The 15,476-nt window shown below is 39.8% G+C and overlaps 1 protein-coding gene across 2 annotated transcripts in view; it reads right to left on the bottom strand.

The window, feature by feature from the left end:
• Positions 1-15,448, bottom strand: part of PECR (peroxisomal trans-2-enoyl-CoA reductase) — a 44,275-nt gene extending 28,827 nt beyond the window's left edge. The window contains exons 1-3 of one of the 2 annotated variants that reach the window (XM_088827741.1): positions 15,271-15,448; positions 9,934-10,067; positions 8,032-8,197 (exon numbers count right to left, since the gene is read on the bottom strand). In XM_088827741.1, the coding sequence (XP_088683867.1) occupies positions 8,032-8,197; positions 9,934-10,067; positions 15,271-15,394 (424 nt within the window). In that variant the 5' untranslated portion in view covers positions 15,395-15,448. The remainder of the gene's footprint in view (positions 1-8,031; positions 8,198-9,933; positions 10,068-15,270) is intronic. The other variant, XM_055398440.2, reaches the window with a different exon arrangement.
• Between the last annotated feature and the right edge of the window lie 28 nt (positions 15,449-15,476).

Genomic DNA, 15,476 nt, shown 5'->3' with positions numbered 1-15,476 from the left:
CAAGGCAATATTAGAGATGCACATCAGGACTCACTTCAGTGGAAGTCCAGTTTTTAGAATGGAAAGACCAGAGAACAAATACCTATTTCTATTAAAAGTTTGAGCAAAAGTAAGCCTGTCTACCCACTATTATTTAACTCTTTCTAGTGAATTCTCTGGAGAAGGCAATGGCAACCCACTCCAGTACTCTTGCCTGGAAAATCCCATGGATGGAGGAGCCTGGTAGGCTGCAGTCCATGGGGTCACTAAGAGTCGGACACGACTGAGCGACTTCACTTTCACTTTCATGCATTGGAGAGGAAATGGCAACCCACTCCAGCGTTCTCGCCTTGAGAATCCCAGGGACGGGGGAGCCTGGTGGGCTGCCGTCTATGGGGTTGCACAGAGTTGGACACTACTGAAGCGACTTAGCAGCAGCAGCAGTGAATTCTCACTAAATCATAACACACGACAGAAAAAATGTAGGTAAAACCACAAGAAAACATAAAATACAATATTTTTTAAATCTAAGACAATTTTTTCATACTATTTTCAAACTACTGAAATTAGTATATGTCTTATTGTTGGTGACATCTTACAATTACAATTACATTGTTTTTACTTTCTTAATATGTGAAATAATGATGCATTTCACAATTGGCTACATCTTTGACTCTAGGAAATAGCACAGTAGTTATTTTTAGACAGCCTGAATACATACCTAGAAAACCTAACAGACTAATTTGACAAGCCATTATATAAAGCAACAAAATAAATTTGAAAAATTCTTCTGTAAACCAACAATAATCCAGTTGAAAATAATTGAAAAAAAAAAAAAAAGAGCCCGTTCAAAATAGCAATAGCCATCAAAAACACCTATGCGGGCTTCCTTAGTGGGCTCAGACAGTAGAGAATCTGCCTGCAATGCAGGGGACCAGGTTCGATCCCTGGGTAGGGAAGATCCTGGAGAAGGGAATGGCTACCCACTCTAGCACTCTTACTTGAGAATTCCATGGACAGAGGAGCCTGGTGGGCTACAGTCCATGGGGTCGTAAATATTCGGACAAGACTGAGTGACTAACACTCACTTTTTAACCTTAATAAAAACAAGCATATGAGATATATACAGTAAGAACCACAAACCTTTGCCAAAATATATGAGTTCATTAATGAAAAGACATGTTATAATGAGGAGACAATACTAAAATATGCTAATTTTTTCCACATGACTAATAAATTTAATACAATTTTAATCAAATTCCCAACAGGATTTTTGAAGAAGTATGAATATATAAAATTCATCTGAATAAGATAAATGGTCATGAATAGCTAAGAAAAGTTTGGAAATGAAAATAAAGCAGTATACATGTATCAAATATATATTTTTAATCGTAAAATTATTGGCTATTAGCACAAGAAAGGAAAATAAATTTATTTAAATTACCCTACATAGACTTTCTGCTGGGTTTCCCTGATGGCTCAGATGGTAAAGAATTTGCCTACAGTGCTAGAGACCCTGGTTCAGTCCCTGGGTTGGGAAGATCCCCTGGAGAAGGGAATGTCAACCCACTCCAGTATTCTTGTCTGGAGAATTCCATGGACAGAGGAGCCTTGTGAGCTACAGTCCATGGGGTCACAAAGAGTTGGACATGACTGAGCGACTGGTCCAGCAGCTAAGATTCCAAGCTCCCAACGCATGGGGCCTGCGTTCAATCCCTAGTCAGGGAACTAGATTCCACATGCCACAACTAAAAGATCCTACTTGCCACAACTAAGACCCAATGCAGCCAAATAAATAATTTTTTAAAAAAAGAATTAATAATTAGGAAGTGTGAAGGTGTAGAAACAAAGCATAGCTGTTGGGCTGGGGAACTGGTAAAAACTTATAAACCAGACACATAGCAGAGTCATCAAACTTCCAGTTCCCTGAAAGATACAGATAAAGGCTTGACACACATTCCTAAGTTGTTTTTATAGGAAGACCCTTACCAGATGAAAACTTCTGACTGTAAGCACGCATACACTGCTGCTGCTGCTAAGTCGCTTCAGTCGTATCCGACTCTGTGTGACCCCATTGACGGCAGCCCACCAGGCTCCCCCGTCCCTGGGATTCTCCAGGCAAGAACACTGGAGTGGGTTGCCATTTCCTTCTCCAATGCATGAAAGAAAAAAGGGAAAGTGAAGTCTCTCAGTCATGTCCGACTCTCCGCGACCCCATGGACTGCAGCCTACCAGGCTCCTCCATCCACGGGATTTTCCAGGCAAGAGTACTGGAGTGGGGTGCCATCGCCTTCTCTGACACATACACTAGACCAGCTGAAACCAAAAGATCAGTGATGCTCAAAACCACCTGGACGCCAACCAAGCTGAAAATTGTGCACAAGCTGATCACCTGCCCTGCAGCACCCTCCCTAACGCTGACATTAAAAACTCTCCCTTGGGGCTTCCCTGGTGGCTCAGTGGTAAAGAATCTGCATGCCAACGAAGGACACATGGGTTCCATCTCCCATCTGGGAAGATCCCACAGGCTGCAGAGCAACTAAAGCTGGTACGCCACAACTACTGAGCCTGTGCTCTAGAGCCCAGGAGCCTCAACTGCTGAGCCCAAGTGCTGCAACTACTGACGCTCGCCTGCCCTAAAGCCTGTGCCCTATAAGAGAAGCCACTGCAACGAGAAGCCTTCCCACTCCAACTAGAGTAGGCCCCGCTCTCCACACTACAGAAAAGTCGGAACAGCAACAAGACCCAGGACAGCCAAAAGTAAAATAAATAAATAAACAAAGTTATGGGGGAAAAAAAAAACCCTCCCCTGAAAGCTATTAGGGAGTTCACATCTTTTGAGCATAAGCTGCTCACTCTCCCCATACTATCCTTCACTGCAACCCAATGTTCAGTTGACTGGCTTCACCACATGCAGGCGAGCAGACCCAAGTTTGGTTCAGTAACATATCCATATAGCCTCCTAGATTTCTGTTGGAACAAAATATTCTAGACTTATCTAGCACATTTCCTCCCCCAGACCTGTAATAAGCTGTTTCACTAAGGAATCCCAGTTCCTTTTAATTGGAAGTAACATTCAGACATCACATAAAGGATGCTAGGAGGACACACTGTCACTAAATTAATTAGTTTATTTTCAGGGAACAAAGCCAGGGAATACATATTTTATTTTAAAGAAAAAATATATCTTGAGTCCACGCTAATGTTTCTAATTAATTTCTGGACTATAGGGGTTTTTATTCAGCCTCATCTGTCTACATTCACTTCTCCTTTTGCCAATGCCAAAAATCTTGGTTCTCCATTGTACTAAAATAACTTATTTACAGAGACAGGGAGGCCTGGCGTGCTGCAGTCCATGGGGTCGCAAAGAGTCATCAGACACGACTGAGCGACTGAGCTGAACTGAACTGGTTTACTCGAGTTAGCCCACACTACACACCGTAAAGTCTCAGAATAATATCGCCAACACTACTAGACTTTACGGGAAATTCCAATATGACCATGTGAAAATTGATCTTACTGAATTACTATATATTTCCTTTGGTGTGATAATGCTATTGCGGTTGCATAAAAAACATTTCTTTATTCTTTAAAAATATAAGTCAAAGTGTGATGATGTATGCAATCCACTTTTAAATTATTTGTGAAAAGGGTGTGGGGGGCTGAAGGGAGAGAGAAAGGGAGGGAGGATGAGAGGGGTAAAGACACAGAGATTAGAGAATGCAAATACAGCAAAATGTTAGCACTTGGTCAATCTAAATGAAAGGTATACAAACAGGGCTCAGAGATAATGGTAAGTTCAGTTCCAGATCACCACAATAATGCAATATTGCAATAAAGTGAATCACACAAATTTTTTTTCTTTCCCAATGCATATAAATGTTATGTTTACACTACACTATAGTCTATTAAATTTACAACAGCATTATGTCTAAAAAAAAAAAGTACAACCTTAATTTTAAAAATATTTTATCACTAAAAGAATGCTAATCATCACCTGAGTCTTCAGCAAGTCATAATCTTTTTGCAATAGTAACATCAAAGATCACTGATCACAAATCATCATAACAAATACAATAATAAAAAAGTTTGAAATATTGTGCTAATTACCAAAATATGAAACAGAGACCCAAAGTAAGCAAAAGCTGTTAGAAAAACATTGCTGACAGATTTGCTTGATGGGCAATAACACAAAACATAAATAAAACAAGGTATGCCTCAGAAGAGTTCACTGCATTAGTTCTTTAACTTTTTCATATATTCAAAATTTTCCCAAAAATAAATGGAGAGAAAAAATTTCTATGTTAGTAAAATGAATAATTAAAGGTTATAGAAAAATCTAAATTCACCAGAAATTTAAACGTGGATCTTTCCACAATTCTTTAACAGCAGCATGTGGTGTCAAAGAGTACAAACTGAAGAAGCTGGAAGTTCAGGGCAGTCATGCCTTAAATCATTTTAATTATATAAACAATACACATTCAATTTAGAAAAATGAGAAAAAGCAGAAAAGGAAAAAGAAAAAGATGAAGATAATATGTAATTTTACCTCCCAGAGATGTCAATGTTTTATTACTCTTTCAAAATTATATCAATTTATATATATATTTATACTATATATGTTATATATATAATATATATTATATATATATTTATATGGCTATATATATAGCCATATAATAAATACATACTGCTTTTTGCAGAAATGTGATCACACTGGATAGAATGTTTTAAACCTTTTTTTTCACTCAGTGATATCTAGGAATATCTTTTCATATTGAGAAGTAGACTTCTGTACCTATATTTTTAGTGGCTGCATAGTACTTCACAGGACTTTATACTTTAGTACTTAGCATACATAGTACTATAAAATATACACAGTACTTTACAGTACTGCATAGTACTTATACACCCTATAGATGTATAAAACTTCACTCAACTAATATTTTACTTTAAAATAAATAAATGGCTTTCAGTTTTTCACTATTATTATTCTGGTATAGAAAATTATATGTCCCATATTCCTTGTTGTCAAAACTAAAAGCTAAGTCCCATTGTTTAAAGTAAAAACAAAATAAAAACTATAGGCCTTGGATTCTTTAATTCAATTCTGGCTAATAAAAATCATAACTGAAACTAGACTCTGCAAAGTTCTAATTGAAGGAATTTAAGGTTTGTAAGAGATTGCTGACTTGAGTGCTGGAAGATGTCAAAGCACTGAACTATGAAGGCTGAGTTGGAGACTAAAACCTGTTTCCTAGTACTCATTCTCCTCTTCTTACAAGAAACTGAATTTGTACTTAGGCACGTAGGTAAACATTCCATTTCCCAGTATCACTTATAGGTAGGAATAATCATTTAACTGAGTCTTAGTTGATGAATGTCAGTCAATGTAATGGTGCTACTTCCTGACCATGCTGTTAAAAAGTTTTACACTTCTCTGAATTCCTGCTGTCTAGATGCAGTTTTCCTGGCTGCAATCAGCATCTTCAGTGATTTTGGAGCCCAAAAAAATGAAGTCTGACACTGTTTCCACTGTTTCCCCATCTATTTCCCATGAAGTGATGGGACCAGATGCCATGATCTTAGTTTTCTGAATGTTGAGCTTTAAGCCAAACTTTTCACTCTCCTTTTTCACTTTCATCAGGAGGCTTTTGAGTTCCTCTTCACTTTCTGCCATAAGGGTAGTGTCATCTGCATATCTGAGGTTATTGTTATTTCTCCCAGCAATCTTGATTCCAGCTTGTGCTTCTTCCAGCCCGGCGTTCCTCATGATGTACTCTGAATATAAGTTAAATAAGCAGGGTGACAATATTCAACCTTGACGTACTCCTTTTCCTATTTGGAACCAGTCTGTTGTTCCATGTCCAGTTCTGACTGTTGCTTCCTGACCTGCATACAGGTTTCTCAAGAGGCAGGTCAGGTGGTCTGGGATTCCCATCTCTTTCAGAATGTTCCAGTTTCTTGTGATCCACATAGTCAAAGGCTTTGGCATAGTCAATGAAGCAGAAATAGATGTTTTTCTGAAACTCTCTTGCTTTCTCCATGATCCAACGGATGTTCGCAATTTGATCTCTGGTTCCTCTGCCTTTTCTAAAACCAACTTGAACATCTGGAAGTTCATGGTTCACATATTGCTGAAGCCTGGCTTGGAGAATTTTGAGCATGACTTTACTAGCATGTGAGATGAGTGCAATTGTGCGGTAGTTTGAGCATTCTTTGGCATTTCCTTTCTATGGGATTGGAATGAAGACTGACCTTTTCCAGTCCTGTGGCCACTGCTGAGTTTTCCAAATCTGCTGGCATATTGAGTGCAGCACTTTCACAGCATCATCTTTCAGGATTTGAAATAGCTCAATTGGAATTCCATTACCTCCACTAGCTTTGTTCCTAGTGATGTTCTCTAAAGCCCAATAGACTTCAAATTCCAAGATGTCTGGCTCTAGGTGAGTGATCACGCCACTGTGATTATCTTCGTCGTGAAGAGCTTTTTTGTACAGTTCCTCTGTGTATTCTTGCCACCTCTTCTTAATATCTTCAGCTTCTGTTAGGTCCATACCATTTTTGTCCTTTATAGAGCCCATCTTTGCATGAAACGCTTACTCCTTGGAAGGAAAGTTATGACCAACCTAGACAGCATATTAAAAAGCAGAGACATTACTTTGCCAACCAGGGTCCGTCTAGTCAAGGCTATGGTTTTTCCCGTGGTCGTGTATGGATCTGAGAGTTGGACTGTGAAGAAAGCTGATCGCTGAACAATTGATGCTTTTGAACTGTGGTGCTGGAGAAGACTCTTGAGAGTCCCTTGGACTGCAAGGAGATCCAACCAGTCCATTCTAAAGGAGATCAATCCTGGGTGTTCACTGGAAGGACTGATGCTAAAGCTGAAACTCCAATACTTTGGCCACCTCATGTGACGAGTTGACTCAATGGAAAAGAGTCTGATGCTGAGAGTGATTGGGGGTGGGAGGAGACGGGGACAACAGAGAATGAGATGGCTGGATGGCATCACTGTCTCGATGGACATGAGCTTGAGTGAACTCCGGGGGTTGGTGATGGACAGAGAGGCCTGGCGTGCTATGATTCATGGGGTCGCAAAGAGTCGGACACGACTGAGCGACTGAACTGAACTGAGAATGCAGTTATGATGGCAGGAACTGAAGCAGCCATTTTGGACTAGGGGATGGACATGTTAAAGACAGTAAACAAGAAGAAAGATCATTATTCCCTAATGATTATGAAACTACCATACTATCCCTGGACTATACACCTTGAATTTTTATGTGAGGGAGAAACTAACTATCTTATTCAAGCTCCTGTATTTTTCTGGATCTCTACACTTCAGCAGTCAATCCTGTTATCACAATTAATACAGAACTCTGTATTACCAGTTAGAAAAAGATAAAGCCTGAAAATGTCTGCAAGACCTTTGATTTAGAAATACTAAGAATATAAAGCCTAATCCATGTCGGGGTGAAGATACTATGGGTCAGAATTATACTCATTTCACATTTTGCAGCGTAGAAACGTCTTGCATAACTTGTAAGGAAACTCTTCAGTTATCCAATTTCAGGGTTGAATATTACCACCTATGAAAGATAACCTTTAACCCAAAAACTATGCATGTGTGCTAGTTACTTATTAGTCAGAAAATTGTGGACTCTGGTATTCTCCTTGAAGGTTTCATGGAATTAATAGGTCCTTACAACAGATTTAACAGATTCATTTCTTAAAAACAAAATAAGTGTGGAGCTTTCCTTAACATAATGAAGCACTTTGTAGCTATATCTTTGTACAAATTCTTAACCATTTTTACATGATAACTTCCTAGAAATAAAATCAACAGGTCAAGCAAATTAATATTTTTTAAAATACTGCCAAATTACTCTCCAGAAATGTAGCAATTTACATGGCTATATTGTATATAAGTTAAATTAGGGCAATAAGTGTTGATGACATGGAGCTTCTGAGCCCCTCACAATTTCTCTTTCAGGTGCCCTATGATCTTAACATAAATATACTTTGACTTTTTGGATTATTGATCACACTTGCCTGCTTTGCACATGTAGAAGGTGCCCGTCAGGTTGGTTTCAATCACAGCATTCCACCCCTTTGAACTGATTTTTTCAGCAGGAGAGAAGAACTGGCCTCCTCCGTTGTTTACTAAAAAATCGATCTTACCATAAATATCTAAGGTGGATTTGACCAAATTATTTACCTAAAGAAAAACAATAGAACTAGTTACAAACACAAATACTGTATGACAGCATTTATATGTAGAATCTAAAAAGTACAACAAAAACATAACAAAAAAAAAGAAGCAGATTCATAGAGACAGAGCATAAACCAGTGGTTACCAGTGTCAAGAGGGAAGCAGGGAGCAACAATGCAGGGGTAGGAGATTAAGAGCTACAGCCTGTTAGGTATAAACTAAATTAAATGAATATACTATACAATATGGGGAATACAGCAAATATTTTATGGTAACTATAAATGGAATATCACCTTTAAAAATTATGAATCATTGTATTATACACCTACAACTTATGTAATATTGTACATCAATTATACTCCAGCAAACAAATAAAATTTTAAGCATGAACTGGTTAATAACTAACTTGCTCCTTGGACTTTATCATCTGCTTTAGAAGAGTAGCTCAGATGGTTAAGTGTCTGTCTACAATCCGGGAGACCTGGGTTTGATCCCTGGGTCAGGAAGATCCCCTGGAGAAGGAAACAGCAACCCACTCCAGTATTCATGACTGGAAAATCTCATGGACCGAGGAGCCTGGTGGTCTACAATCCATGGGGTCGCAAAGAGTCGGACATGACTGAGCGACTTCACTTCACTTCACTTTAGGAGAGTAGCAGAGCTTACGATATCTCACAGTGAATAGTAACTCTAAGAACCGTAAAAAATGGAGAGGTAGTGTTCTTGCCTGGAGAATCCCAGGGACGGGGGAGCCTGGTGGGCTTCCGTCTATGGGGTCACACAGAGTCGGACACGACTGAAGTGACTTAGCAGCAGCAGCAGCAGCAGCAGTCACAATGAATAAACCTGAAAATCCTGTGTCACCCATAGATCAATATGCTAAATACCCATATGCTTCAATATGCTTCATATCAATATGCTTCAATACCCATAGATCATAATGCTAAATTTAGAATTTGGATGACAAGATTTATCCAAGGATTTGGATCACTCATCTAATAATCTGTAATAATCGGTAAACTGCAAATATATATAATATCCTGGGTGTTCATTGGAAGGACTGATGTTGAAGCTGAAACTCCAATACTTTGGCCACCTGATGCGAAGAGCTGATTCATCTGAAAAGACCCTGATGCTGGGAAAGATTGAGGGCAGGAGGAGAAGGGGACGACAGACGATGAGATGGCTGGACGGCATCACCGACTCAATGGACATGAGTTTGAGTGAACTCCCGGAGTTGGTGATGCACAGGGAGGCCTGGTGTGCTGCGGTTCATGGGGTCACAAAGAGTTGGACATGACTGAGCGACTGAACTCAGAACTCAGCAACATGGATGGACCTTGAAAATACCATACTATGTGAAATAAGAAAAACAAATACTATATGACATCACTTATATGTGGAATCTAAAATATGACACAAATCAACATGTCTACAAGACAAAGACAGACTCACAGATATACAGAACAGATTTGTGGTTGCCAAGGAGGAGGGAAGAATTGGGAGTGTGGGATTAGCAGATGTAAGTTATTATATATAAGACGGAGAAACAACAAGGTCCTACTATATAGCATACAAAACTATATTCAACATCCTGTGATGAACCATAATGGAAAAGAATATGAAAAAGGATACACACACACACATATATAACTGAGTCACTTTGCTATACAGCAAAAATTAAACATGACATTGTACATCAACTATATTTCAATTTTAAAAAAAAGAGAGAATAGCTTTACCTCCTCTTCATTACGGATGCTACATTTTATGGGAGTAACTCGAGCCTGGATGGTAGGAGGCAGACTGGCATTCAGTTCATCTGCAGCAGATTTTAACCTATCAAACTTACGGGACGCAATGACCACATTACATCCTGAGGAGACAACAGTCAAAGAGCCAGTAAATATTGATATATTTTCATTAGTTGTCTATATTCCAAAAGCAAAAATGTTTAGAAAATATGAATATGAATAGAAATATGACTGAGAACTTCTGTTATGGTAATAAGAGCTGAATGGATACTAATTCAAACAAAACAACGAGAATAACTAAAACACTGCACAAATATATGCAACAAGGATTTCCAGGCATTGGATATCAGGGAGCACAGGACAGTGGTAGTGAACACAGGAAACAAAATGTGAGCCCTATTATTATTCCAGATTGCTGCCTATAGAGGGTCTTCAGACTGCAGCACAGAGAGGAAGAATCCATTTAGAGCCCAGCAGTCTCCTGGGTAGAAGAGATGAAGTTGGGAGTGTGGGGAGGCTAAGACAGCTAGATTAAATAGCAACACAGAGAGAAGGGAGGTACACAGGGAGAGAACTCCAGAGATCTCTAGCGTTCCCTCATATCTTCAGCTGAGCACTGAGCAGTACATAAGAGAGAAGACACAATCTGAGGCTGGGGAAAGAACCAACCAAAATAAGCAGAAGGAAAAAACCCTGACACTCATACAGCACTAGACAAGTTAGTGTTCCAACCAGGAAAAAACTCTGACAAGGTATTGAGCAACATACCCAGAGGATAGGGCCTGAACAGTGAAGCAAAATTAATCCTAGATTAAAGGCTGTTTAGGACAGTACTTAACAGAAAGAAAGCCTCTTTAAAGTACTAAACTGCTACCAAGTTAACTACATCACAGAACAAAGTTCAGCAATGTTTGCAAGAATATAAAAATAACCATACAATGATAATAACATAGTTACCTAGGACCAAAGCCCCAAGATTAAGCATCTTGTTACTCCCCGTGTTCTGCAACACAAACACAGGCATGTTGCTCTGAAGAAACACCGTACTTAATAAAAATAAGGAAGGGGCTGCAGAATGCTAAACTTTTGGTCAGGAGATTGAAGGAAACCAAAGAAAAATGGCAGGAACAGATTACCAAGAGAGGGACGCTGTCCTCTCTGGGAGCTTCTACTTCTGAGTCCAGTCAAAAATGAGATGTTCTAAGAGTAACAGACTGGTTCCAAATAGGAAAAGAAGTACATCAAGGCCGTATATTTTCACCCTGCTTCAGTTCAGTTCAGTCGCTCAGTCGTGACCAACTCTTTGCGACCCCATGAAACACAGAACACCAGGCCTTCCTGTCCATCACCAACTCCCGGAGTTCACTCAAACTCATGTTCATTGAGTCGGTGATGCCATCCAGCCATCTCATGCTCTGTCATCCCCTTCTCCCTCTGCCCCCAATCCCTCCCAGCATCAGAGTCTTTTCCAGTGAGTCAACTCTTCACATGAGGTGGCCAAAGTATTGGAGTTTCAGCTTTAGCATCAGTCCTTCCAATGAACACCCAGGATCGATCTCCTTTAGAATGGACTGGTTGGATCTCCTTGCAGTACAAGGGACTCTCAAGAGTCTTCTCCAGCACCACAGTTCAAAAGCATCAATTCTTCAGCGATCAGCTTTCTTCACAGTCCAACTCTCACATCCATACATGACCACTGGAAAAACCGTAGCCTTGACTAGACGGACCTTTGTTGGCAAAGTAATGTCTCTGCTTTTTAATATACTGTCTAGGTTGGTCATAACTTTCCTTCCAAGGAGTAAGCGTCTTTTAATTTCATGTCACCCTGCTTATTTAACTTATATGCACAGCACATCATGAGGAACGCTGGGCTGGAAGAAGCACAAGCTGGAATCAAGATTGCTGGGAGAAATATCAATAACCGCAGATAGGCAGATGACACCACCCTTACGGCAGAAAGTGAAGAGGAACTAAAAAGCCTCCTGATGAAAGTGAAAGAGGAGAGTGAAAAAGTTGGCTTAAAGCTCAACATTCAGAAAACTAAGATCATGGCATCTGGTCCCATCACTTCATGGGAAATAGAGAAACAGTGGAAACAGTGTCAGACTTTATTTTTGGGGGCTCCAAAATCATGGCAGATGCTGATTGCAGCCATGAAATTAAAAGATGCTTACTCCTTGGAAGGAAAGTTATGACCAACCTAGATAGCTAACTAACTTGAGGACAGAAACAAGGATTTGTCTTGAATTCAATGCGAACGGTCTTAGGTTCAATACTCCTTGATGGAATCAGGGCTCCTTTCGTCTAACAGCATCTGTCAAATAGATGACAGAGAGTTCCAGTTCTGTTTACTACATCCTACTCTTGTGAGCTAGGGCTTTCACCATCCTCACTGAAAAAGAACAGTCAAAGTCATTTTGATGTGAAAGACAATAATCACCAATAATCACCACTTGCCTCAAAATCCAACTTGTATTTCATGTCAAAAAATAGTAGCCTTCTCACTGGAAAGAAACTATTGTTTAATTTGTCCTAAAATTAAAAAGAGGCTATTGTTTAATTTGTCCTATTTGGGTTGCTAACAATTTGGCCACCTCATGCGACGAGTTGACTCACTGGAAAAGACTCTGATGCTAGGAGTGATTGTGGGTAGGAGGAGACGGGGACAGCAGAGAATGAGATGGCTGGATGGCATCACCGACTCGATGGACATGAGTTTGAGTGAACTCCGGGAGTTGGTGATGGACAGGGAGGCCTGGCGTGCTGTGGTTCATGCGGTCGCAAAGAGTCGGACACGACTAAGTGACTGAACTGAACTGAACAATTTTCAGAAACAACCATTAATTCTGGTAGAAAAAAATTAAGCTGAGCAAGTCAGAGTAAAAAGTATTGCATATTCTTTCATTGAAGGAAATGTATTTCCAATACAACACTACTGTTTTTTACAAGTACATTGGAAGGTTGAGCCAGGATCTGATGAATCTGCTGTGAAGCCTGCTATCTGACCTTCACAGAAAATGACAACCGAGACTACTTTTCTTATGGATTTTCCTGAACAGGGATACAGTTTGGTGTTGGGAGTAACGTAGTAATGGTCATGAAGTTGCACCAGGGTCAGATTCAGTTCAGTTGCTCAGTCGTATCCAACTCTTTTCGACCTCATGGACCACAGCACGCCAGCCCTCCCTGTCCATCACCAACTCCCGGAGTCTACCCAAACCCATGCCCATTGAGTTGGTGATGCCATCCAACCATCTCATCCTCTGTCGTCCCCTTTTCCTCCTGCCTTCAATCTTTCCCAGCATCAGGGTCTTTTCAAATGAGTCAGCTCTTTGCATCAGGTGGCCAAAGTATTGGAGTTTCAGCTTCTACATCAGTCCTTCCAATGAATACCCAGGACTATTGTCCTTTAGGATGGACTGGATGGATCTCCTTGCAGTCCAAGGGACTCTCAAGAGTCTTCTCCAACACCACAGTTCAAAAGCATCAATTCTTCGGCGCTCAGCTTTCTTTATAGTCCAACTCTCACATCCATACATGACTACTGGAAAAACCATAGCCCTGACTAGCAGACTTTTAAGAAATGCTAATTTCCCTTTTTTTTCTTATTAAGATGTATTTTTTCATTTTTTTAAGCTCATACTATGTGCTGAGCATTAGAAACATATGGGAAGCAAAGACAATTTACATGTTCACTAAAAATATCTGAAAAATGAACACAATTGAACCACTCATCATTCAAGTCATTTCCAGAAAAAGCAGTTGCTGATAAACAATGTTTTAAACTTCTTTCCAGTCTTTTCCTGCATATATCTCTTTCATCAACAATTAAATTGCAATAATATATTTTGTTCAGAATCCTACTTTTTAAATTATACGGTATGCATTTGACAACACACAGTCTTCAATAGCAAGGTATTTAAATAGCATATTTTATTGTTACTGATTTATTCGTTTCCCTTATCATGTCTCACTGCTGAGCATTACACTCTTCTACACATGTCTGTGCTTGTCCCTGATTATTTCCAAAGAATTAATTCCTGACAGAGGAATTACTAGGTCACACAGCACAAACACTGTTAACATGTTTCGATTTTTTTTCCCTAAGCTGACCTCTAGAAAGCTTGCAATATTTTACATTCTTGTCTGTCCTCTCTGTCATCAACATTTTCATTTTCCCTAATGTTTTAAAATTTTGTTAGAAAAACAATGGACCTTTCTATTGCTATATTTTGCATTTCATTGCCAAAAAAATTGACTGTTTCTTCAGGCACTTACTGCCTTTTTTCAGTTCTTTATTTAAAATGCTTGGCCCGTTATCATAAGCCTATTTTTCTATCAGTGTGTCCCTTATTTATGAGATTTCTTTATACAGTAAATTTGTTGCATATTGCAAATGTTTTTCTTCATGGACCTTCAAATTTTATGCATGGCTATTTTTTAATTCAGTGAGGATTTACATTTTCATATTTATTTATTTTCTCTTTTGTGGTTTCTTTCCTCCTTATGTACTCACAAAGTCCTCCCTTCATCCACATCAAGTTAAGCTTGGCACATAGTATGAACTTGAAAAAAGTATGCTTTAAGCATGAAAAAATGAAAAAATACATCTTAATAAGAAAAAAAGGGGGATTAGCATTTCTTAATCTGACCCTGGTCAAACGTCATGGCCATTACTACCTACTTAATTCCCAAGTCAAGGTAGATATTAAGAGATTCAAGATTATAAGATGGGAGCCTCTCCACATGTTAAAAACTTTTCCAGGTGTCTTTCCATATTTCCTAATCATTCATCAGGCAATAAAGAGAATGAAAAAACAGGGGTTTTTTGGCCACAGTTGCATGGCTTGCGCGATATTAGTTCCCTGACCACATATTGAACCTGGGCCCACTGCTGTGAAAGCGCTGAGTCCTAACCACTGGACCGCCAGGAAATTCCCTAGAATTAATTCGAAATACATAACCAATTCCATATGAATAATTAATTGACCATAACGATTCCATAATTACATACTAATAATGATAATGGTTTCATAATTAATTCCATAGCAAGCTTCCACACATTTCCTTAATCCCCACCTCGTGCACTGTATCTTTGGCTCGAAAATTTCACTTTAGTTTACAAATAGTCCATCCAATGCTTGTCCATAACTTTTTAGAAAGAACTCTCCTCTCCCCACTCGCGCTCGCGGTTCTAATTTCACCCACAGCTACGCCACCCGCTGGCTCCCGACCCTCCTCCCCGCCCCGACCCCGTCCCCGGTTAAACCAGCCTCTGAGGACCCCTCCCTCTGGATACCCTAGCCCAGGAACCTGCTCACGCACCCAGATGCAGGAGCTCGTTCACGATGGCCTTCCCGATGCCCGTGCCCCCACCGGTGACGATGGCCACCTGGTGCTGCAGCAAGCCCGCTGCTAAGCAGCTTTTGCCCTTAACCCAAGAATTCATGGCCGTAATGCGTTTGAGCGACGCAGAGCAGGGCAAGCTAAGCCACAGAAGTCACGCCCACGTCACCTCCCAAGCCCCGCCC

This window comes from Moschus berezovskii, chromosome 2, assembly GCF_049115385.1.
Source record: "Moschus berezovskii isolate FMDL1 chromosome 2, NW_MosBer_1.0, whole genome shotgun sequence".
NCBI lineage: Eukaryota > Metazoa > Chordata > Mammalia > Artiodactyla > Moschidae > Moschus > Moschus berezovskii.
Note: the sequence above shows the minus strand (reverse complement) of the source record. Positions and strands in the feature narration are given on the sequence as shown.